Genomic DNA, 25131 nt, shown 5'->3' with positions numbered 1-25131 from the left:
GACGGCGAAGATGTCATTTACCCTAGCCTCTGCCTTTTTCGCTCCCGCGTGAGCGGTGACGAACTTATCTGCCATTTCTTCGAACGTTGATATCGATCGTACTGGAAGTTGGGAATACCACGTCAATGCTCCCTCTGTCAGAGTTTCGCCGAACTTTTTCAGCAACACCGATGGCACATGTTCTTTCGATATATCGTTGCCTTTTACTGCAGTAACGTAGTGGATTAAGTGATCTTCCGGGTCCGTGGTGCCATCATATATTTTCAAATATGGCGGCATTTTGAAGGTTTTCGGAATAGAGTGGGGAGCCGCCCCTTCACTGTATGGTTGTTCGACGAATCGGCCCATGTCGCATTTTGGTGGCAACTTTGAAGTGCCCGGTATTTTATCCACCCTTTCCTGATGCTCTTTCATCTGGTCGCGGAGCGTTTTGTTCTCATTTTCCATCACTTCCATTTTCTTTAAGATGGTCGCAAGTGCATCATTACCTGCATCATGACAGTATGAGTGTTACCTGTGCGTGGAGTTTCTGGCTCATCGACGACAGTTGCGGTTTTTGCGGGTATTGTGTCTCCAATATCTCTTTGAGCGGGTTTGTCGAGTATGTTGCTCAAGGTGTTTGTCAACCACTCTTCTAATAGCCTTTTCACACCTGTTGGTGCTTCTCCTGCTGCGGATGTTGAGGTTTCCCTCTCGCGCGAGACAGTCACGCCTTCATGAGGAGGGGGGGTGAGATCTCTCCCTCAGCTGTAGCACTTGGCGTTGCATTTTCATTGTCTTCCCTACCGGCCTCGTTGAGGGAATTCAGAAGGTTGTTCGTGACACCTACTATTGCCTTTAATCTTGCTTCTCCCTTTCCTGCCATTGTTGGCCTTTGCGAGACTGAGAAGAGGTAATTATTTCTTTCAAGGATCTAGACGAAACTAAGATCTCAGCTATAGAAATCCCCACAGACGGTGCCAAATTGTTTGACTCAAAAGATATTGAAACCTTTTTGAATAAATCAATCAAAGAAAGTGAAGGGGTAAATCTTAGTTAAGTATAATAATATCTAGAACAAAAGATATACAAGGTGACTACAAAGGGTAATACTTCTTGACCTTATCAAGATGAATGATCGAACAATAATGATATCAATTGTTTATGTAAACAAGTGTTACAACGAGTGTTCTTAGTTGGAAGAATGTCCCCAGCCCCCTACAAGGTTGATTTTACGCTATATATATAAGGGACAAACCCTTTCTAAGCCCTAAAAGACAAATCATAGAGAATATTCGAAAGAATATTCCTAATGCTCCCTAATGAACCTACACTACTGCAAAAGTCATGCGGCCTCTTGTTCGCTCGTCTGTCGTCTCCTGCAAAATGTCGAGCTACGAGGATCTCGTCGTTTGTCGTACTCATCAATGGTCGTGGTCATCTAAATTTGGACTCATACAAAGTAATCCTATCTGCGTGAGCAACGACCCATTTGCTTAAATCTGGGGAAGAAACAAGCTCTTCCATAGCCTTCTTTGTGGTGTCTCTAGCTAACTTATTCCACTCATCTTTTGAAAGTTTCTTTCGTTCAGAAGTGTTGTGGAATGTAAAATCGAATGTATCTGTCTCTGATAACAAGCTTGACGGCTTGATAGGAGAACATGCAGGGGGAAAAAATGTAAGAGAAGCTCCACCTTGCACTTTCACTTCATCTACTAATAACTAATTCAGTCTAACCTCGACCGATTGTGTCATTTCGATTTCTCTCGGAAGTCCTGGAACCATATGACCCTTTATCAGTGATGTGTAAGAATCCTGACATCTCCAGAGATAAAGCGTGTCTATTTGTAATAAATTCCTGCTTTGCATGAAAACGGCAGTGTGAAAATATGAAGTTACTGCAAAAGCAAAAGTCCTTCGCCTATATACATAACAATAGAATAAAAAGACCAGGCTGCATAAGCATCAACTAGAAATTATTGGGAGAAATGAGCTAAAACAATAAAAATAAAGGCAGACTCACTTGCAAAAGCGCAAAACATATTTGGGACGGAATAATCTCCTCAAGACTAGCAAAATCAGAACTCCACATATCAGTGCCTCCAAAACCAATAAAAGATCCAGAGAACTCTGAAGAAAAAATAAAGCTATGTAACTGCCCAATTAACTCCGCTAAGCTATGTTACTCGAACTCTAAAAGTGTTGTTGGGTGCGTGTCGGATCCTCCAATTTTAGTGCATTTTTGGAGGATCCGACACAGGTGCGGAGCTCTTTTGGAGAGTCCGAGTAACATAGCCGGTAAGCGCTACAGACAACCAAAAGTGTGAGAATTTTGGGGGATCAAATGTATAGGTGGAAAAAAAAAGTATTCCTAGCCATGATGGAAACCTGAATGATCAATCCCGAAGCAAAAACTCGAATGGACCAACCGACATATTGAGATACTCCGATGTCAATGGATCCATCTTCTGCAAGTACAAATTTGTGAACAACCCAAAACCCCAACCAAGTTCCAGCTAAAAAAAAGGGCAGCCCGGTGCACAAAGCATCTAGGGAAAAGCCGCACTCTAAGGGATGTGATGTAGACAGCCTACCAAGCATTAGTGGATGCTTCCACGGTTCGAACCCGTGATCTGGTCACATGGAGACAACTTTACCATTGCTCCAAGGCTCCCCTTCCCAACCAAGCTCCAGCTATTACGAGGAAAAACAGCAGAATTTGCAACTGCAAAAAGTGTTCAGTGCATCACCCAAAATTCTCTGGAAAGCAGAATGCTCAATGCCGAAACCAAAAGGTAGATTGCACTTCGAAAATTCAATTATCTTATCATGAAAAAAACAACAGGAGTTTGCAACATACACTTTTTTGACATTAATTTTGGACATTAACTAAAATAGAGGCACTGAATATCAAGCTATCTGAGGTAGATTTTCATTGGCATGAGGACCCTTAGAAAAAGGTTTTCCTAACACCGATATATTGAACGAAACGAATGGATAGAGCCTTAGTTCCAAAATATAAGACAACTAATAGAACCAACAGTAAGAACATACATATAGGGTTATACATGTCTTCACCAATACCAATCTCGTTAAGTATTGAACGCAACAATTGTGACACATAGCGCAGAAAGAAAGATCCCACTCCAACCTAAATGAAAGAAACTAGGAACGGTTATTACGAAATTTAAAAAGAATGACATAAAGAATAAACACTAGGATTGTACTTATAGTAGAAAAGATTCCCACAATGGATGAATACAAGAATATTGCTAGTGAATTCTTCCTACCAGTTGGAAGAAGCTTCATCCCTTGTCATTAGAAGCACCTCAATGTCAATCAGAAAACTTCAACATTAAAACATGATATATACTTGCATGCATGGTATACAGCTGCTATGCATATAGCTCAAACATAAAACATTGAGCATGTACTTTTTTTGGGCCCCCGAAATTTTTCGGTTATTAAAAAAGAAAGTTTATTCTGATTAGTTAACATTGATATAAAGTTTATTCTGATTAGTTAACGTTGATATGGATGATATACATCATATGATTCATTTGTTAGTTGGAGTAATGTTTCTAATGGTAATGTCCAAATTGTAAATAGGGCACCCTAAATTTCTAGATCGGCTCCAAGATCAACTTATCTTTTTACTAAGCTAAACTACTTGAACAAATAAAACTCTCTTAGCAAACTTTAACAACAAACATATTCCCACAAGTGGGGTCCAGGAAGGCTAGAATGTACGCAGCCTTACCCCTACCTTAGAAAGGCTTTAAGGGATCGTTTGGTATGCGAACTAGATTATCCCGACATTATAGTCCTGACAGCTGGGAGGTGGGATAAAATAATACCAAGTTTGATGGGATAAGATGAGATACCTAGGATTAAGTTGGTTGACGGTATAAATTTATCCCGGATACATTTATACCTCCAACCAAACATAATATAAATTTAGTACCATGTTTTATCCCACTTTATCCCGCGTACCAAACGACCCCTGAGAGACCTCTTGTACATCTCTAAAGGGCAGCCCGGTGCACTAAGCTCCCGCTATGCGCAGGGTCTTCCTCGTAGGAAGGGCCGGACCACAAGGGTCTATTGTACGCAACCTTACCCTGCATTTCTGCAAGAGACTGTTTCCACGGCTCGAACCCCTGACCTCCTGGTCACATGGTAGCAACTTTACCAGTTACGCCAAGGCTCCCCTTCACTTGGGTGACTTTTTCTTCTTATAAGAGTTGGGTGAATTTTTGCAACTTATACATCCATCTGCTGTTCACACATAATTTGTTGTAAGAACACAAAGCTTTAACGGTGCTACTCGGCCATTTGTTGTGCAAAAGATTTCTTCTTCTTCTTCTTTTTATGTTTTTTGGGGATAAGGTAATACTTTTGTTGCAAAACATTTCTAATTTTGAAGAAAATTTATTATCTTAGGCGACACCATTAAAAAAGCAGTTTAGCTTTTGAAATCAACTAAACAGTTTACTTTGCAAAATTTGAACTACATGTCAAGATTTGAAACTGAAATAACAATCCCAGCAAGACCTTCCATGCTTCTTTGATATTTAAAACAGAAAGAATCCATCAATCCTAGCTTAGGGGCTCCTCTTTGCACAGAAAAGGAACAATTTTGCAAAAGTATGAATACTTCTTTGAGAATGCAAAGGTATGTAAGTTACCTGGAAAAGAAGTATCACAAGGAAAATGAGTGACCCTACTGCCATTGCACTGCCATAGTAAAATCCTAGAGACTTGCTAAGGAAGGATGCCAGAGTAATTAACAATATCCCCAGTACCAGAAAAATAACATGATAGAAACAAATTCTGCAAATAAAGAATATTAAGGTTACTTAATTGAGTTAATGCCAAAAGCAATAAAACTACAAAAAGAAGTAATTTCAGATTGATCCAGGGAAAACAAACCTTCATCCAGCGAGACCTGAAGAGTTTGCTTAGCCGAGCTGGCCATTCTAATATCCAAGAACTTGTGATCGAAAGGTGACATAGATCTCACCCATGAACCTTTGGTTAGTTTCATCCATTGGCCTGGTCGAACATCCCAATTTCAAGGGACCTATTTCTGCAAATTTGAAAAGGGCCCTTAATAATTTTATACACATCATATTACCTGATCAATTTTTTTTAATATATATATACATCACATTATCTTAAGACATTAAAGATGAACTGGACCACCTATACCTATATTATTTTCAAGAGGTATCCACCTTTTTAGTTGCTTTTTACATTCAGATGATATTTCAGTTTGGAGCTCAAAAGGCATGAATGTTGAAGAAAAAAGCAACTCATTAGACAGGTCATACCATGATACCAGTAGTGTTTTTTTTAGTGGGTCTTACTAGAAACTATTCACCCTCATCAGTCATCACCTTTGCTTTAGATATTATACTACACAACAGAAAGTTTATATCTCGAAAAAATGTTCCTCAACAATAAAGATTTGGCACGTGATAAAGCACCCAAATTTTTAGATATGCATCAAATCATTACAATTTTTTTACAAGGCAAACAGATACAACTTTAACGAATACTAAGAATTATAAGGAAGGTGGAGACAATTAACATACCATGTGAGTCAGAGCAATGATTTACCACATACTTGTGCTGAGACTTGAGAGCTGGGTAGGATTGATAGAAGAAGGATTATATATCATACACCAACGTTAAATATATGTTTGACAAAATCTTAATGCATTTGATGAAATTGTCAGATCTATATAAAAGACAATAATTCACCAATAACAAAAGCAGCCCATGAAGCAAATATATCAAGCTGCCAGCTATTCATCTATTATGATTTTTCAAAGCACAAAAAGTTATCATGCTAAACCACTTTCAATGGAATGCATGAAATAGACTACGAGAAGAATCAGACAGAGTTTCCTCAGTTCTTAGAATTTAAATAGCAGAGAAACAAAGGACAAGTGGCCAACCTATGGAAGCAGACCTCAGCATTACGGCGGACGCCCACTTGGATTGATATATGATACTTCACCTTTACTGAATGGGCATACTTCCTCAGATTTTTTAGCCTTGACAAGCCATGTGTTTGAACTCTCTCACAAATGACTTTAGTTTCTGGCTAAGAGCCAGGAGAGTTTTCCGCCACTATTCCTGGAGATATCTGTAGTGTGGTAGATTGAGATACAGCTGCCGAATACAAAAAAAAAGAAGGAAATTATATAAGGTTTAACCAACATCTAATAGTTGAAAGAAAATCTACCATTTCATGGTATAAACACGTTATAGGAGCTCATGCTTGGATCTATGCTCTACTACCAACTAGTCAAAAGGGAATGCTAAAAACTCCATGCAACACTTTTACACGTAAGGATCACCTCTTACCAGTCAGCCACATATCCTAAATGTTGGATTTATGCAGGGGCACCAAATTAAAATCGAGATTGAACATCAAAGCAAACTCAATAAGAGATAAAACACAATGTGCAAGTACTTAACTATCAAGTAAGAGAAGTGAAAGTGCTCTGGGAGTATGCCGAAGCTTATAGATTATTACCTCTTTGAGAAAAATGTACCAATAAATATTTCTACCACTAGGTGGTTATTCTCCGTGCCAGTACGGGCCCAATATTACTTAGTTTTGTGTGAAAGGGCTGATAATAAAAATTGATGCATGTAAGTTAGTATCTAATTAGATAAGCAACACTACAGGCACACTAATTGCTGGATAATATTTATATACATTTTGGATCAAATATACATTCTTTATCTCTATGGTAGCATCATATTAGTAGATTCTTAAAGTCCAAAATGTACATTCCTTTTCAGATTCTTGCAGGCAGCTGAAAATACTTTTCGGCGGAAGCTCAGTGCCTTCTTAATTTTTTTTAAAACCAAAAATCACCCGAAACAAAGAAGCAAGACAATAAACATCTGTCAAAGTGAAGGTGTCAAGGTGGAAGAAAAGAGGACACATTTAAATGGTAGCAGCCTTCATGAATCTCAACAGATTCAATTTGGAAAAAGCAAAAAGACAAAGTAATTTAAGAGAGTAAAGCATAACGGAGCATGCGAAATACACTATCAGAACCTTTTCTGAGTATTTAACTCAATTAATTCTATAAGATCAATAGTTTCACCAAATCTAACAATGTTTGGACAACAGAAGATATAGTTCATCTATGTGCAGGCAAATTCAAACAGACACAAGTACCAGAGACGGTGTGAAAGGAACCTGCTATTTATATTTGTTCAGCCTTACCAATCTATCAAAATCACAATTCTGGCCTTTAAATACTGATTTTGTAAACCATTAATTGGTTTTATCAAGCCAAAAGCTCTCAATCTCAAAATGGGTAGAACAATGTAAGAGTAAAAGAGCTTTCTTGAAGGAAATAACAAAGAGCAAAAAGCTTAAGCTTTTGCACTACCCTTACCTCCTTGTTAGAGCTAACAAATACTCACAATCTTGAGCAGAAAGGATGAAATTTGACCAATAATCATATAGTAAACCATGATAGCTCCTTTTACCAAGAGGAGAAGAGTAACAAATATTAACTATGGTACTCTTAACCTTACAAGAGAAAAAATTATAATAAGAAAATACAAAAAGACACAGAGAAAGGGTGTATAAAGCTAACAATAAAGTGAAGGAAGTGGAGGAATAAAATGCTTTCGAATTGAAGTGTTTAGAGATCGACTGATATTTGTGCCTTTATTAGGTTAGTATTTTTCACTTTTCTAAACTGCTGCTTTAAGTTAGCATTTTTGTGGATGAAAAAGAACCTTTTGTCAAGTACTCGCACTTCATATAGAGAGAATACCTTGATGCTACCATAAAAAAACAGTCAAGAAGAGCTTTTCAATGCAAATCCAATAGCTCTTTACAAGCTGATTGATTACGCTGTTATTGTACAGAGATATAGCGACGGGAAAATGGCAGACCCACAAAAGAGCTGCTAGCATACCCCTTTCAACCCCTAGTTGAATAGTTGTTTTCAAGGGATATTATGGTTTGATTATGATACTAAATATCTTCAGTAAGACTGCTCGAAACTAAAGCCAGAGAACACAGAGCATATACAGAAGGAAACAAAAATGAATGGACCTGGATCTTAGAAGTTAAAAGTACTGAAGAGTTTGATGTGTAACCAGCTGGACTAACCTAATAGTACAACAACAAAAAATGACTGTACAGCATCTAGAAAAAGAGCAACAAAAGTAGTTCCACCCGCATCCAGAACAACTTTAAAGGTGTTTGTAGTAACATCCAAGAAGCAGCAGCATAAGTGGCTTCAATTGCATCCAGAAACATCAGCAAAAAGTGGATCCAGTAGCAACCCAAAATAGTAGCAAAAGGCCTTTCACTGGCGAGTGGCGACCAAACCAATAAATAACATTCAATCGAAGTATCTTTTCTAGATTGACTTACCTTGTTGCAACCTTGCTTTTTGATTATTCAAAAGTGGAAGATTGAACCTTGTTCGTAGTAAATCTTCTCAGATATATTATAGGCATGTGATTTTTGTAAGACTGTATATCAATGGTATATCCAAGGAGAAACATTGTATATTCAGCACAAGGTGTGTGACACCTGCAATACCAGTTATGGTTTATCATTGTGTAAGACTGTACATAAAAGGTGTATCCAGGCACAATAAATAAAAGTTGTTTCTCTTACTTCGAATTCTGATTCCCCATCTCTAAAAAAAGGAAAATATGCGGAGATACGGAAACACTTATATCCTAATGAACCTTATGACTTGGACTCAGCAAAACACTTATATCCTAATGAATCTTATGACTTGGACTCAGCATGAACTCTTTCAGATAATATCCCCGTACAAATTTTTTAATTGGAAAGTGCAGTGACTATTATTTTGACTCCAAACTTTGATGTGTCTGTGCAACATATTCATATGCCAGTCATTCCCATCAAAAGACAAAAGAGCATCAAAGTTTTAAGAATATTATACAAGAATATGCATCAGAAAATTCAGTTTTTGCAATTATGTTGGTAATGTTCCTGGCATATAACTTAGGACAAAATTCCATGGTTACAAAAGTGAACATTCAGTAAGACTATTCTACTAATCCAGCTTATAAATAATTAAAATTTTAATAGATGTAACATTTTAAGTGAAAGAAAGTTTATATGCACATAAGTCTTCAACTTCTCCAGCGAAAATATAATCGTTATCGATCCTAATAAAATGTTATATACAAACTTCGCTTTGTAGTAAGTACTGACTCTCTTGTTGATCCTGTCGGGTAAATGACATTATTCATAAGTATATTTTTGGCATATTTACTTCATAATAGGGTAAACTAATTAGGTACTATATTTTATCCTCTAGTAGCTGTTGTAAGCATGTAGGCTTTGCACCTAATCGTTCATACATTAAATACCAATAGTTAATATACTATTCTGATGGTAATAAAGACATCTGTATTTATAATTGTATGCTATCAAGAATTATACGTTGTCAAGGCATATAACTTATACTCATACAAATTGAACTTTTGACAAAGAAGTTAACGTATTTTTAACAGGCAATCCTTATTCTTTAGATTAATTATTTACTTTTCATTACCGATTACCTGTAAATTGTCTTCTAATTGTGACGGGCAGAGTGACAGTCAATATAGAATTAGAGACTTTTACGAAGTACTTTTGGGTCTTACTTGCTATAGTAGACACACAAAATGCTAATTTGAATTATAGCCATTATATTAACCAGGGCCAGCTTTTAATTTGTGTTTGCAGGGGGAAGTGCGTGCATCTATCTGAGCGAATTGATTTTCACAGCAAATTGAGTTCTCAAGTGACCAGTCAAGGTCGCTGTTTTTCGTCTCCATAGGCAGCAATGGCTCCACCAACAACTATCTTAAGCCTATATTTTATGACCCTAGCAAACGTTACTCTCCTGGATCTTTTGCTAAACTTCTCACTGATACACTTTCTCAACAGTTTCAGGCAAGCCCTTCTACATTTGGAAATCGCCACCAAATCTAAGTACAGAATCCATCCTCTATTCTCTGAAGATTATGGAACTACATCAAAGTTTGAAATTTTGAATTTGGATATTTAAAGTATCCTGACCTGTTGTTTTAGATGAAATTAGCTAACACAGTCAACCAAAAGATTCCAACCATAATCAACAGAGATACATGCATTCCACAATCAGAAACCCAAATAAGCCTGCTGCATAGTCCTGACTAAATATAGAGGAAAGCAAACACTTGAGACGGAAAGAAAGGAAAGAGAGAAAGTTCACCTTTGCTTCCGGTGAAGAGCTATAAATAGTCTCTCCTTCCTGACTTGCACTCTTCTCCCTCATGCCTTACTATCTAACCCCAAGTTTCATATCAGATTTAAAGAGCATCAAGAACAAAATGAATTGGAGTATATCTTTGAGAAACTAAAGAGAAGGGAAACAAACGAAGGAATAAGATACGGCTAAGTAAGAAATGAAGATGTGTTGGCTGCAAAAACAAAAGCCACCGCAGGAAGCAATATCAACTAAGTAATTGAAATGTAAATTGCCCTCAGGTTTGAATTAAATTCCACGAAGCACACACGTCGAAACCTAGCTCTTCTAATATATAGAAATAACTTATTCCGGCTTTAACTAAATACCTGCAGTCTATGGTACTCCAACTAAAGGACCAATATTAGAAGATTCATGTACAGTGAAGAACTGATCTTTGTTCAGGGGCATAAGGCTCCAGTAAGCACCATTATTGTCTATACAACAGCTGTGCCATTTGATTTGGTAAGAACCCACAGGAAACACAGAAACATCTAGCAAGCAGGTTGAAAATCCTTGCCCTTTCTCATTAGGATCAAAACACACAAATTTATCCACAACTGAAGTCCCTTCAGCACTTCCCATAGCATGTAATCCACCCCTCTTGGGAGACCCTGTTGTAAAGTGCAATAGCTTGTCATTAAGGTCTACCATGTGATTGCTTTTCCAAGCCTGACAACTGGACTCTGGTACTTTCTTATCCTCGCTTTCACTAAATATTTGAAAGGATGTTCGTGAGTGAAGGATGCAGTACAACTTCGACACGCGAGACAGCTGATCTGGCGATATATTTTTTAGTTGAATGCACAGAGTTAGAGGGAGCTGAAAGCCTGACAAGACAGATATATTATCTATCCTTTTACCAGCTTCATTTGTTATGAAAAGCTCAGCAGAAATGGGAGGCCTGCCATTTCACGGTTCATAATTAGAATACTATCAAAATTAAAGAATGCAAAACTCTAGAATCATTATATTTTAAAGAAGAATCCACTATTATTTTAGATGATCTGTTGTTACATATTCCCACTGGAGACAATTTTAGATAAAAAGGGGACGATGGCATCTGAGCATGAGTTGGCTACCATATGAAATATAAAACAAACTAACAGCAGTAGAATATCAAAATATTTCCAATAATAGCTCCAGATCCTCTTATTGATTGCAAAGTCCACGTAGGAAACTTCAGTTACCTCAATCGAAAAAAGTGTTTGGGAGTCCGGAAAGGGATCTGTATCCACGAGAAAATAATGTTGAACAGCAACTGCAAAGCATCACGGGGAATTTGGGATACCCCAGTATTGACATGTACGGTACTCGCTTGCAAACTAAGAAATCTCTGAACAGAATATCTACAAAGTTTAGTAACATCTCTTGCTTCAACACTAGTGGAAGAAATTTCATTTTGGAATTCTTGCATGGAACAGCTCCTAGAACTTCGACGGAAATCCAAAAGCTGCCGTAAATTTTTGCTAGTCTCCAAGTCTATATAGCCCAGTCTCCTTAATAAATCATGAACCAGCAGAGTATGAAATTGCTCCTCTGAGGTTTCAAGACCATAAATACTACAATCTTGTTTACCATGGGAACTGACAAAAAGAAATGTTAATCCAGTACTAAAGGCTAATAGTGAACAACCTAATCCAAAATCAGAAACTATCTTCATACTTTTTCTGTCCATGCCAATGAATGACGCTCCTAAGAGATCAAATTCTCTTGCTAGCCTCATGAGCTGAGAAGAAGCGTGGGCAAGCAATTGCAACAAAGAGCTGAGTCCTTGTGAAGATTCCGACTGTTGAACCAAAATCCTTTCCCCTAGTCGTTCAGTACTTCTGGATGCTTCTTCTGAAAATGAATTTGTGCTCAATAATTTAAGTACATCTGCTACCGTTCCAACAACCTTTGATCTTATAGTAATAAACCATCTCTGGAAACTAAAAGCACGACCAGAAACAGAGGTACCAAAAGCTTCCTCTAAAGAACAAAGTTTGTTGGAGGCCCCAACAACATTTTCAATTTGATTAACTGTCGTAGTTTCCCCGGCAGTATTTCCAGAAAGAGTAAGCCTGAACAACTGGACTTGCCTTTCTAATTCTGAAAGATGGGATAAGGATTTCAACCACAAACAACAGATATCAGATCGAACCATAGGAATTAGATCCCCAAATATGTAAGCAGCTACCAACCATGCGCCATGACATGCCGCATATTTTCCAAGCTTATAAGACGACCAATAGTCTTTTTTATCCAAAATTTCCTTCACACAGTCAATAATGAGACTTTCATTCTGGGATAGGGAACCATAAGCTGAGAGAGAACTACAACGAGATAGACGAAAATTTCTATTAGAAACCGTATCTTCCCCTATCTTCAGCCACATACAGTGATATCCAGCATGGTAGTGCAATAAAAAGTGATATATTACGCGGATGTAAACAGGAAGTAAGCTGCACCGGTGCACATGCTCAACCAAATGCTCCATTCTGTTAAAGACTTGGGTGGCACCAGCAGTGGAAACTTCCAGCATTTCAAAGCAAGTTATCAGAATCTGGGATAAACAAACCAAAACTCTCGATGCAGTTGATGTATGGTCCTCTTTGTCGAGCTCTGTCATATGATGATCTTCTGAGCCTGAATTCTCCATGCTGGTAACTTCATTGAGCATGCGTACCAGATGTTCGATAACTATACAGATCTTATCCAGTACAATACCAGAGAGATCTCGATGCCTTTCGACCAGATTAACTAAAATAAAGAGTAAACTCTTTACCTCCTGCTCCGCCTCTTTGTTTGGATGAGGATTATCAACCACTAACTTTATTAGTTGGGAGATACGATCGATGGTGAAAGTAATCATGCGAGATGCAACAATTGAACCAATTCCACCAGCTGCATCTTTCGGTATTCCTAAAAGCTTGTAAAAAATACTAGCTAATACATGAACAGAGAAAAGCCTCTCTGAGATAATTGAAGAATGTAGTCTGAACTCAACAATTTGTAAGAACTTGGAGAAACTAGTGAGGATCTCTGTGCATGGAATTGTCTCCAGGTTGGTCAGCGGCATCTGCAAAGTAAGAGAACGTAAACAGTAGGCGTGTGATGCCAATACCATAAATTTGACAGAAGGAAAGAAATACCTTGTATAAAGCTCTTAGAGCTTCAAACTGTAAAGCTGGTGGAAAATCAGACTGATTTATGACACCAAACAACTTTAGAGTCACATTTGAACTGGCATGGAAGTGATAAATTCCTTTGGCTAAAATGAAATGGAGGCATTTTAATGCCAAAGCTTGCAGGCTCAAACCTCTGTCCTTTGCCATAAATGAGAAAAGTAGTTCCACCTGGTAAAGAAAAGTAATTTCATCTGTTACCAAAATCCAGTAATAAATATGCAAAAAATCAGGTAGAAAGTACAATAGATGTCCCTGATTTCGATATTATATAGTCTATGATTCAACTAGCTTGCAGAGACCACCTCAGTCATGATTAATATAGTAATATCGCATGGCTTTACATATTAAACCAATCAATCAACTGTACCTAAATCCCAAGCTAGTTAGCCTAAGTAAATATGATTCTTCTCTATAAATTGTGCTTTATTCAGGCCTATTTCATTCTAATATTGGTAAAGAATTGGTCTTTTAAATTAGGGGTTCTCTAAAGCTAGAGATTCCCTATACTTAGCACTTATGCTTACTCTGGCAGAAGCTTCTCTAAAACCAGCTTCATGCCTAAAATGATATATTTGGAGGTCCACATAGGAGATGATGAAACCATCTTAGGCAACCTTCTCTCGTTTCCGGTTATGTACTGATTTTTATCGACTTATGACATTGTATAATTAACCTCAAATTAATATCATAAATTCCTAACACCAGCTATACACACTGTTTACCAACATATCCATCTTGTAAGATTACATAAAACCTTAAAATATGGTAGTTGCTCTTTTGTGCTTTTTGGGTCTTAAGTTTCATTTCAAGAAAATTAATTTGGCTCCATCTTATTTCTCTACTTCCTTTATCATCATTGCAGTTCTTTACCATTAATGATTTAGGACTTTGAAACAACACTTAGCTTCTATTTCTTTTCTTATTTTCCTTAACATTTTTGTAGTTCTTGCCTCTCTCTTTGCACATTTGTTGGCAATAGAGAACAATGAAAATCAAAATAAATGAGTAAAATTATATACCTGTATAGGAATTAAAGATGTCCATTTAGAAGCAATTTTGGAAAGTGAAACTAGCATCACCAACGAGAAGTCTTCTTCTGAAGATTCTAGGATAAGCTTCATACCAGTCTGCAATATCAGAAAGGTCCACTTTAGCGCTGCAATAGAAATTTGAACTCACTTCTGCATGTAAGCAAGTGGTTAGAAAATACAGGTGTACCTGGTATCGTTAAAAAACCTATCTTATTGAAGTTGTAAGTCGCAACAAGAAACTATTGCAATAGTCATTAATAGATTATAACTAGCATTTCATGCATACAAAGGAAAAACATTGCATTCACCATGCATAAGGTTGCCGTCTCTATGACTGTTAACAGTATGGTTTCTGAAAAATGTTTTGTTCGAAAAGCAAGCACTTTTGGAGCAAAACGAAAAGGGAAAGAAGGATAAGGGGCCTGGGTAATGCGCCAAAAAGTGTAATCAGAACGCCTGCATGTGCTTGGTGGCAGAAACACATATTGAAGAGAAATACTGAACCTTATGAGCTCTATCCGCTAGTACAAGTGAGCACCACATTTTAGCAAAAGCACGTCCTCCTGCTAACCTTATAACCCTTGATGTTTCAGATGACATCAGCAGACCTCCAAGCATTTCCAGAAATACATAAGCAAAGTCGTTCGCCAATTCAGAAAAGCATCCAGCTGCAAACAAAGAAGCCTTTGCCTGTAGATAGATGCAAAATGTTTGTATCAGTTATGATTCATGCCAAAAGTTAGACGCAAACAGAAACAATATGTAGTTAGTGTTACCTCAACCTCTGGACTACAAACAAAAAGAATAGCAACGCAAAATAAGATGGTCAAGTATTGGCGACAAAATGAAAAAGCGAAGTTCTCTACGGACAAAGGAGACAATGATCAGAGTGATACCCCTTTCACATTGATTAGGAATATCAGACAGATGAGGAGGGCAGTGGGGACAATAGCGAAGAAAGGAACCACGGGAGGGTCCATAGAGGATGAGATTACCTAATGCTTGATTAACTCCTTTTGCCCCTTAGAATTTTGATCATGCTGAAACTTCCACAGTTAGTTTAATTGCTAGAGGGAGATTATCGCCTCGGAGCATAATTTTTCATAGGAGGTAATATGTTCAGACCTTTTCCAGGGGCCCAATGATCCATCCATAATGCGGTAATGGGATTAAATCCCTAATGCTTTTTCAAGACTTAAATTTTTTTAAATCTACTAATCACCTATCTTGTGTCTGTCTTAAGAGCCTTTGGTCAGTAAAGACAAGATTGAAGGATTTAGGAAAGAACTTGGTTTTGCCATTGTTTTGATAACATAAAGGGGAAACTGTGAATATTTTTGGACTCCTATTTTGAGTATTAGATCAAACAAACAGCATGTGAGTATTCAGCTAAAACACTCTGAATATAAAACTCTCCAGTTTGTGTTACTTGCATAGTTGCATTTATCACAAATGCACAGCTAGAAGGAGTTAGCTCTAAGGGAGCAGACTAGAGCCTCAGCAGAAAATTCAGAAGGTCCACGGCACATAGAGGGAGACTTTAATTTTATATTTTTCCCAGAAGAAAATTTGAGAGGACTGCTTCATTCCAAAGTCTACTTTTTCATGTGGAGGGTTTTGTAAAGTTATACGTGGTACCATTCAGATTTCCGATTTTTTGGCATAATGCGTGAGCGTGGTACACGTTCCACAGTACCATGGAGAACTTATTTATGACTGGCGAGCTAGCTGCCAAAATCTGGAGACTATTCTGAAACATATTTGGGGTAAAATGGCAGGAAATCTTGATCATTCATATCCTACAATGCTCTTCAGCACACTTGCTCCAAATCATCCCTATAATTGTGTATTGGGAACTAGGAGCCATGGATGAGCAAGCAGATTTTCCAAACAAACGTGTTATGGACAGGGGGAAACATCTTGTACTCCTACACCTTAATAAAGTCTTCCCAAAACTGAATCTTAACAAGCAGTGGATAATCTGTTGTGACATACAAGCCCCATATGGACTGTAAAGTCGTTTACTGGGAAAAAACAGTCAGCAATATTGGGCTAATACAACAACAACAACAACTATGCCTTATTCTCAAACAAGTTGGGGTCGGCGATATGAATCGCTGACCACATTACTCCATCTAAACTCATCTCATGCCAATATTATGCACATATAAATAATATGAATATCAGGTAAATAATGTCAAAATAATATGTAGTGCTGAGTAATATGAGCACGTCTTACCTCCAGAACATGCATAGACACCAAGCTTGAAAGGATGAGGTATCTTACATCAGCACTATCTTTTGCAATATGAGCCCAACAACCAAATAGAGCTAAAGCCAATGCTCTCTCTTGAACGTCTCCAGTGTCGAATACTATCTTTATTCTACTTAGAAGTTCTCTATAGCTATCTAATTTATCCTTCGAAAGGATCCCCTTATCTTTTCTCCCCTTGCTCCTCAATCGCCTCCTCTGCTTGAGCTCGGACAAGAAAATCTTCACAATGCAAAGCTTCATATGTTTATCCCCTGACTTAAATGCATCTGCAAGCCTAAGGAGGATAGTATTTGCAAATAGCTTATCCTCCCCAGGAATTAAGCCGAATACTTTGTACTCAGCAGCACTAAGATTTGACTCTCTACTCCACCACTCAAGTTTTGGCCCAATATCTAGTATGGCTTCTGCAGATTTACCTAACCATCATGAGAGAGAATACACAAGTATCACTCAGAAACGATAAAGTTATTGCAAAATGGATTAAACCAAACAATGATTCTTCACAACATTTAAGAGACATTGACAATCAAAGTGGAATCATTATTGAAAATTGTAAGAGCAAAAGACGTTCTTATAGAAAACGACAAAGAGGGTGTTTGGGTGGGCTTAAAAGCTGTTAAGCACTTTTTGGCTTATTTTGGTGTTTGGTAAACACCAAAGGTGCTTTTAAGCCAAAAGAAGCCATAAGTTGTTCACCCCTCGCTTATGCTTTTCAGTTTACAAGCTCTTTGAGTTTGACCAATTATTTTACTATGTTATCCCTTGAATTTTCTTATAATCTCCAAAATACCCTTCAATTCACACTCCTATTTATTTTTGTTTTTCTGTTCCGGAGAAGTTGTGGTTTTCTTTCTCTTCAAAGGCCAACACGTAACTTATAATTCCATCCCTTATAATATGTATTACCATTATCTACAAATATCATCTTGCCATTTGACCAAACATCCAGTTTGAAACAGATTTTTAATTGTGCCGATATTAGATATGAAATTTGCAAGGCTCCCTAATGAAAACTGCAAAACTCAAATGGATTTGCATATCCATTGCATTACGTTATAAATTGATCGAATGGTGGAGATAAATCATCCATTGTATTTTAATGTGCTCTTTTCTTCGAATTTTAGACTCATTTTGTATTATACTTTTTAATTTAGGCATACATTTGGACAAAGTAGGCTTTGTATTATACTTTTGCCTGTGTGATAGTGGTTTAAAGTTTTGTCATCCTCCAAAATCAGTGAATTGTGCAATTCAACTGTATTTAAGAAGAGTAAATTGTAAAGCAGAGAGATTTTCTATAATGCAATAGCATAAACATATACTTCAACTAGGATTACCCAGGATATTAATTATTTTCAAAAGTCTATAATTATATGCCTGTGATACAATATTTTCATGGAAATCAAGACAGCATAACTTATCGCATAAATATAACTTTAGGATTAAAGTTTTCGTAATAATAAGCACCTTTTAGTGTTAACAGTTTTAAGAACACACATCAACTCCTTATTTTCAGCTTCTAACACTTATATCTAAGACGTCACCATTTTTTTATAAAATCGCTCATAGAAGTAAAATCCTAGATCCGCCTCAGCTACTAAAACTTAAAAAGTAATTTGCAGCACTTGGTACTTAAAAGCTACTTTTATTCAACTAAACAGAAGGAACTCTTAATTTAATTAACAAAAGTATTACTCACCAGGTTTATTAGAACGGAGGCCCTTTTCAAGGTCAATGCTCCACTGCATCGCACAAGCCGATGGAGTTCTCTCCATTCTTATATTCGTCTCTAGAGGACAATGAGCTTGAGAGGGAACAAAATTTGTCTGAACTCAATCAGTATTAGCACTGCAATAGCTTTGTAAAGTCGAAGAGAGAAAAATATTGTAACTTTATAAAATCGGAAAGAGAGACAACAGGCATCAGAAGAGAGGGAGAGGAAAATTTTGTCTATACCTGGGACTTACAAACTCCAGTTTGCTCAGCGAGGGCCGTGGGAAGAAGAGGAATGAGCGGAAACACTTCCCAAATTAGGATTAATATTTGTCAAACTTTGGCAAAAAATAATGTACTCTCAAGGCTCAACACTCAAATAATTTGGATTGATTTCAATCGTAAATAGGAAAATTATAGTATCACTTTTATCTACGAGCTAAAGAAAAGATAAAAACAAGAGAAAGATCTTTCATGTATTTTTCGCTCCGATTAGGTCACTGACAGGAAATACAATAGCAATAGCAGTAGAAGAAAGGGGGGAAATTGAAACAAAGAAGAAAAGGAAAAAGATGGTTCAAAATAGGCAGGCACCAATCTTCAGTTAAGCACTTCTTGAACTCCCAAAATTCGACAATTTCAAACAAGCAGTGGTGCGTGAACTCACACTCTGTTGAAGTGGCAGACAAAACCAATAAAAAAGTTACATGTCAGCAACAAATAAAAAGAGAGACAAATTTTGTTAATAAAAAAATCTGATCAGAAAATAAGAAAGAAACAAACAGAGGTGGCCGGCTGACCGTTCGTGTATTGTTTTCTGGAAGTATCAAAAAATTAAAGTTTAGATATTTCTTGAAATGGATTTAAACATCCTTGCAACTCAGCAAGCGCTATTGGATATCTTCAATGTTAGAGGAAAGTGACATAAATTTCTTGGTACAGTCACAAGACCTCAAGAGGCAAGGGAAAAATGACTATGTGAGGAAGTGTCATTCTTCCTTGGCCAATCCAAAATCCTGATTAAGGTGTAATCTTGATTTGCTGATTATTGGTAGAAGAAAGGAGCTTTTCTGGTTGTGTTAAGTTGGGTCTTTTGGTTGGAGGAGGCGAGGTGGTGTGGTGGTGCAGCAACTGATACTGAGAAAGAGAAGCTGATGGTTATGGTGGCCGTTGGCCAGATCTGGGAATGGGAGGAGGTGGTGGTGAAGATGGCTCGGCAAGTAGAAGAAAATAGGTTGAAAATAAGCTCAAAAGAAGCTGTCACCGAATTCCGGTAATATTCCGGTGGAAAATATACAATGTTGGCTTCTTACGCGCTGATAAGACGTGACATACACGGAATTTACATGTCAGCAGAGTGTGCTCAATAACACATTTTGGAGGGCGTTCAAGTGTTCAATAGTAATAAATCTGCTTGAGGTGTCTAACTGAAAAATAATGATAACTTTAAGGGTCTGCCTATATATTTGGCCTTCAAAATACCTCTCGGCCGGTTAAATCCTTCTCCAAAAAACTTTAAAACGACAATTGGCACGCCCTAGTTGCACTAAAATAACCTGCACCATTTTTTATTCTATTTCATAAACCCCACCAGACCCAACTTCTTTACCCACCTCCATCCGTAATTTGTATCCCCCTTATTGCAGCAAATAATGCACTTTTTTTGGAGAAAAGAAATTAGAAATAATATGTTGTATTTCAAAATACTAATACTTCAACTTATTCACACACACACACAAAAAAAAAAAGAATTTAAACTTATCCCAAAGAATGATGGATGGGAAATATGAGAATTAAACTACACAAGAACATCGCTTACAAACTGATAATTTCATAAGTAGATATTTATAAAACTTATTTTCTTATATTTCTTGAATTAAAAAAAATTAAATCCAACAACGAAAAATATATCTAAATTTAAATTGCTCAAGTCTTTCTGCCTTTGAAGGTACTGAAAAACATTCCACATTAGAGCATCACAAACCCAAAAAAGCATTGTGGAATTTCTTGTCATGAAAAGGAGAATACCAAAGCTTTAATAAGAGCACTAATGGATAGTGAAAACAAAGAAGAGGAAAATCAAGAGAATCTTCTTTATCATCAGCAGCAGAAGAAGAGTTCATTAAGGAGTAAAGCAGCACACTTTGTATCAGATGTTGCTACTATTATTTTGAATCATCACTGAAATAAAACAAAGATAATAAGGGGGTGAGAATAATTTAAGTATCGGGGATTCGGATGGGAGTAGCTGGGTGGGTAAATAAGTTGGATTAGGTGGGGTTTAATAAAAAATGGGCCGGGTTATTTTAGTGCAACCCGGGCGCGCCACATGTCATTTTTAAGTTTTGAGGAGGGATTTAACGGGTGAGAGGTATCTTGAACCCACAAGCATAACGATAGGGGTATGAATATTAAGAAAGTAAATGTCACGATCCCAAAATCGACCCGGTCGTGATGGCGCCTATCGTGAAACTAGGCAAGCCTCAACTTAACAATCAACCCGATAATGATAAATTTGAAAATATTTACAGAAACTTTTAACAGTTAAAGAACTATTTGAAACATAAGAAATTCCAAAAATAGATACAATCCAGCCAAAACCGGGGTGTCACTGAGTGTATGAGCGTCTAAGGAAAATACATAGTCTAATATAATGTCTAAGGGAACAACTAAAATACAACTGGAAAGTAAGGTGGAGAGCCAATGCCTGCGAACGCTATGCAGCTATCTCAATAATATCCTAAGTCAGAAGCCTCGATCAACAACCGCCACTGGATCCAAAAGTACCTAAATCTGCACATGAGGTGCATGGGGTAACGTGAGTACACCAACTCAGTAAGTAACAAGTCCAACCTTTGGACTGATAGGTAGTGACGAACTCAACCTCATCAAAGGTAACAGAAATAATGTACAAAAGTGTAGGCATGCTTTCAGTTAAATAAACAGCTCGAACAGTAAAACAGAGCAAGTATGAACAAGGTAAAAAATGTAACTTTGCTACATTTACATGTCAATGCATATGCTGTGTGAAATGCACCATGCTGAGTGTCTCATGTGCCCACAATCTCAAATGCTCGTCCACTCAGTACTGTATATGGCTCCTACGATCCAGGGAAGATGCATCCCAAAATATATACATCTCTGACAGCAGTCACTCAGTACTGAGGAAGGCCAATCCAGTTTGTGGAGAAGATCCATCTCTAGATAGTATCAATGATAACAACCTCACAGCCACTCGGTACTATATATGGCTCACAAGGCCTAGGGAAGATCCATCCTGGAATATATACACATCACATACCATCGGTCTCCAGTACCGAGGAACAGGCCAACTAGCCTCATAGAGAAGATCTATCTCCATATCAAGGGAAGATCCATCCCTGAATATAATCAATTGTGCTCACTGGGGATGTGTTACAGACTCTGGAGTGGCTTCTACAGCTCAAGCGCTATCACAAGCCAACGAAGGCATATATCAATAATTCGCTGCGGCGTGCAGCCCGATCCCATAACTGTCACTCACAATTAGGCTCCCGGCCTCGCTCAGTCATCACTCTCTAGTCTCACACACACGGGCTCACGATGTCATGAAACTAGCCCCAAATAATGATATGATGTGCCAAGTATTAATAACTGAGACTGAGACATAATATGATATGCATGAACAAGACTGAGTACAAAATATCAGCGAATGTAACGAGATGGCAGCAATAAACGACCACTCGGGTCTCAACAATATCGGCGTGAAGCCATAATAGGATATCTAGCATGTTTTTACAACACATTTACTTAATCACATGATAAAAACACATATATCAACAAGAAAGAGCTACTAAGCGGTGCCATGGAATGATCCAGGCTGCAATTCTCACGGTGCACGCCCACATGCCGTCACTTGGCATTTGCGTCACCTCAATAGTAATCATAGAACACATAGTTTGGAGTTTCGAACCCTTAGACCAAGTTTGGAAGCATTACTTACCTTAAGTCAAGCCAAACTCTAGCCCGCGACGCCTTCGCCTCTCGATTCGGCCTCCAAATTCTCTGAAACTAACCAAAATCAGTATATTATCATCAATATATGCTAAAGGAGTGAAACCCATACGAAAATTACCAAATTAGATAAACAATCTCAAATTTGCTCAAACCCGGCCCCCGGGCCCATGTTTCGGAATCCAATAAAAATTACAAGACTAGAAAGCTCATTCACTCACGAGTCTACCCATATCAAATTCATAAAAATTCGACATCAAATGGCCATCCAAATCCCTAAAATTAACTCTCCAATTCACCTCTACTTTTTCCCCAAATTCCCAATTTAGATGTTAAAAATCACGACACAATCACGGAATTTAGCTAAAATTAAGTGAAGAACACTTACCCCAATCATTTCTCTGTAAACCCCTTCAAAAATCGCCTTCTACCGAGCTCCCGCTTCCATTATATATTATGAACTCGAAACCGTCGTTTGGATCTTTTAAATCTGCCCAGATACACAGCCATCACGATCGCGAAGAAGAAGAAAAAGATGCCCTTGAATGACCCTACGCGGTCGCATAATAACCTTCGCGATCGGTTTAAGCACCACTGTCTGAACTACGCGTTCGCGAAACTGACCTCGCAAATGCGAAGAGATAACCCCACTGCCTCAGCTCAAACCCAGCACTACGCGAACGCATGCTCACCAACGCGAACACGATGCTCCATCTGTCATACCCTATGCGAACGAGGACCCATGTTCGCGTATGCGAAGAAGAAACAAGTAGCCTCAGACCTTTCCCTTACGCGACCGCGTCCTTCTCTCCGCGATCACGAAGAAGGACCTTCTGCAACAGAAATACCATAAAAAGGCCAACTTTTCAAGTTCAAATATGCCCCGTTAAGCATCCGAAACACACCCGAGGCCCTCGGGACCTCAACCAAACATGCCAACACATACCATAACATCATTCAAACTTAGTCAAGCCTTCGAATCACTCAAAACAATACCAAAACACCGAATCAACCTCGGATTCAATTCTAAGAACTTATAAACTTTCAAATTCCACAAACGACGTCGAAACCTATCAAATCACCTCAGAATGATCTAAAATTTTGCACACACGTCCCAAATGACACTACGAACCTATTCCAACTTCCGGAATTCCATTCCAAACCTATCACGACCCAAAATCCACTAAGGGTCGTGATGGCACCGGACGCCGCTATCAGGCAAGCCAACCATAAATGCTTAATTGAATTCTCGTTTTAGTGATTTTGAAAACTATGATTTTCCTTCAATTTTACTAGTAAAAGATAATCATTATAAAATAAATAAAAATGTTTAGAAGTTAGTTCAAAATACCCCATAATCATCCCAGAACCTAGTGTCACAAGTGCATGGGCATTTATTAGGGAATGAAATAAAATACAGTAACTGTCCAGAATACAAATTGGATAGAAATAGAAATACATTACAATACTCTGAAGGAGACTTTGCTGACTGCAGGTTGTCTCGATAAATACAACTCACCCAAGTCTCCGTATCAACCATGTCGCTGCGCTAAACTAGGTCACTAGACACACATGCACCTGTGCAACAAAATGCACAGTAAGTGTAGTATGAGTATAAAAATAATGTGTACCCAGTAAGTATCCCGCCTAATCTCGAAGAAGTAGAGACGAGAGGTCGACTTCGACACTTACTAGTGGTCCAATAATAATATACCAATAATGTAGAAAATCGAGGATTTTCATAAGAATGGTTGTAATTCAATAACATGAAGCAAGAAATCAGTTCTTTTATTAATAGGAAATTTCCAAAATTCATTTTCATCATTTATACATTTATCTCAGGCCAAGGGGAAACAAATATCAACACCTATGAATCTCAAGGCAAGCAATATAAGCATGCGCAAATCATGCCGAGGTCGTATGGCCCGATCCAACAATATTTAAATTATGCACTGCCAGAGGGTCGAATGGCGCAAACCATAGATGCATCTATTACCCCGCTCGCGAATCATACATGTGAAGCGGTCAAATATAAATAAACACAACAATCAGTCAATCAAGAATTCATCTAGGAACAATTATCCAAAGAATAGCCAATTCTCTTTTAATAATTCAAGAAAACGAAGTTTAATCTTTTTAGAAATTTGTTACTAATTCGATGTGATTTAAGCAATTCAAACTGTCAATAAGATTACAAATATTCCAAGTATAGCATGCTTTTGGGTCCTAGACTACCCGGACTTAAACTTAATAGTAGCTACGCACGAATAGGAGCACAAAATCAGTTAACTTACCTATGGGGACAATTCCCATTTACAAGGTTAGAAAGGAGACTCACCTCGCTCTGAAGATCCATCAACGACATTCCACGTCCTTTCGAAGACTCAAATTGATGCACAACGCTCCAAAACTAGCCAATAATTATGTAAACCCATTAATATATGTTCAATTACTCATTATAATCCAATTTATAACAATTCCTAACCCCGATCGAAAAGTTGACAAAAACGCTCTCGGGCCCACGTGCCCGGATTCCGAAATTTTTCGAAGATAAAGTTTACACATAACCTCACGAACTCAAATATATAATTTACTCTCAATTTCATGACCAAAATCGTGGTCAAAATCCAAGAATACTAATTTTCTAGGTTTTCCCTCAAACCCCAAGT

At 37.7% G+C, this 25131-nt stretch overlaps 2 protein-coding genes across 17 annotated transcripts; both read right to left on the bottom strand.

Moving 5' to 3' along the window:
• Positions 1–1076: 1076 nt before the first annotated feature.
• LOC107795510 (uncharacterized) lies at positions 1077–19834 on the bottom strand. 16 transcript variants are annotated; one of them, XM_075249531.1, is made up of 19 exons: positions 19270–19834; positions 18713–19139; positions 18456–18582; positions 16721–17172; positions 14986–15171; positions 14470–14577; positions 13415–13618; positions 11471–13341; positions 10610–11184; positions 10248–10320; positions 8402–8563; positions 5943–6159; positions 5577–5627; positions 4912–5068; positions 4668–4812; positions 3034–3130; positions 2368–2704; positions 2003–2109; positions 1077–1837 (listed from the first exon to the last, which is right to left on the bottom strand). In XM_075249531.1, the coding sequence occupies exons 3-9, from the start codon at positions 18529–18531 to the stop codon at positions 10617–10619; spliced, it is 3465 nt and encodes a 1154-aa protein (XP_075105632.1). In that variant the 5' UTR covers positions 18532–18582; positions 18713–19139; positions 19270–19834; the 3' UTR covers positions 1077–1837; positions 2003–2109; positions 2368–2704; positions 3034–3130; positions 4668–4812; positions 4912–5068; positions 5577–5627; positions 5943–6159; positions 8402–8563; positions 10248–10320; positions 10610–10616. The 16 variants fall into 16 exon arrangements, with proteins under 16 accessions (XP_075105632.1, XP_075105631.1, XP_075105630.1 ...); XM_075249530.1 differs by having other exon boundaries at positions 18456–18560; positions 19270–19712; XM_075249529.1 differs by having other exon boundaries at positions 18456–18560; positions 18713–19773.
• Positions 1417–8670, bottom strand: LOC107801505 (uncharacterized). The gene is made up of 10 exons (XM_075244328.1): positions 8651–8670; positions 8449–8563; positions 8078–8134; positions 7407–7543; positions 4668–4812; positions 3034–3130; positions 2637–2704; positions 2003–2109; positions 1717–1900; positions 1417–1626 (listed from the first exon to the last, which is right to left on the bottom strand). Exons 1-10 carry the CDS (start codon positions 8668–8670, stop codon positions 1417–1419), a joined length of 1140 nt encoding a protein of 379 aa, XP_075100429.1.
• Positions 19835–25131: the final 5297 nt, after the last annotated feature.

This window comes from Nicotiana tabacum, chromosome 3, assembly GCF_000715075.1.
Source record: "Nicotiana tabacum cultivar K326 chromosome 3, ASM71507v2, whole genome shotgun sequence".
Taxonomy (NCBI): Eukaryota; Viridiplantae; Streptophyta; class Magnoliopsida; order Solanales; family Solanaceae; genus Nicotiana; species Nicotiana tabacum.
The sequence above is the reverse complement of the archived record's forward strand: the minus strand, read 5'-3'. Positions and strand labels throughout refer to the sequence as shown.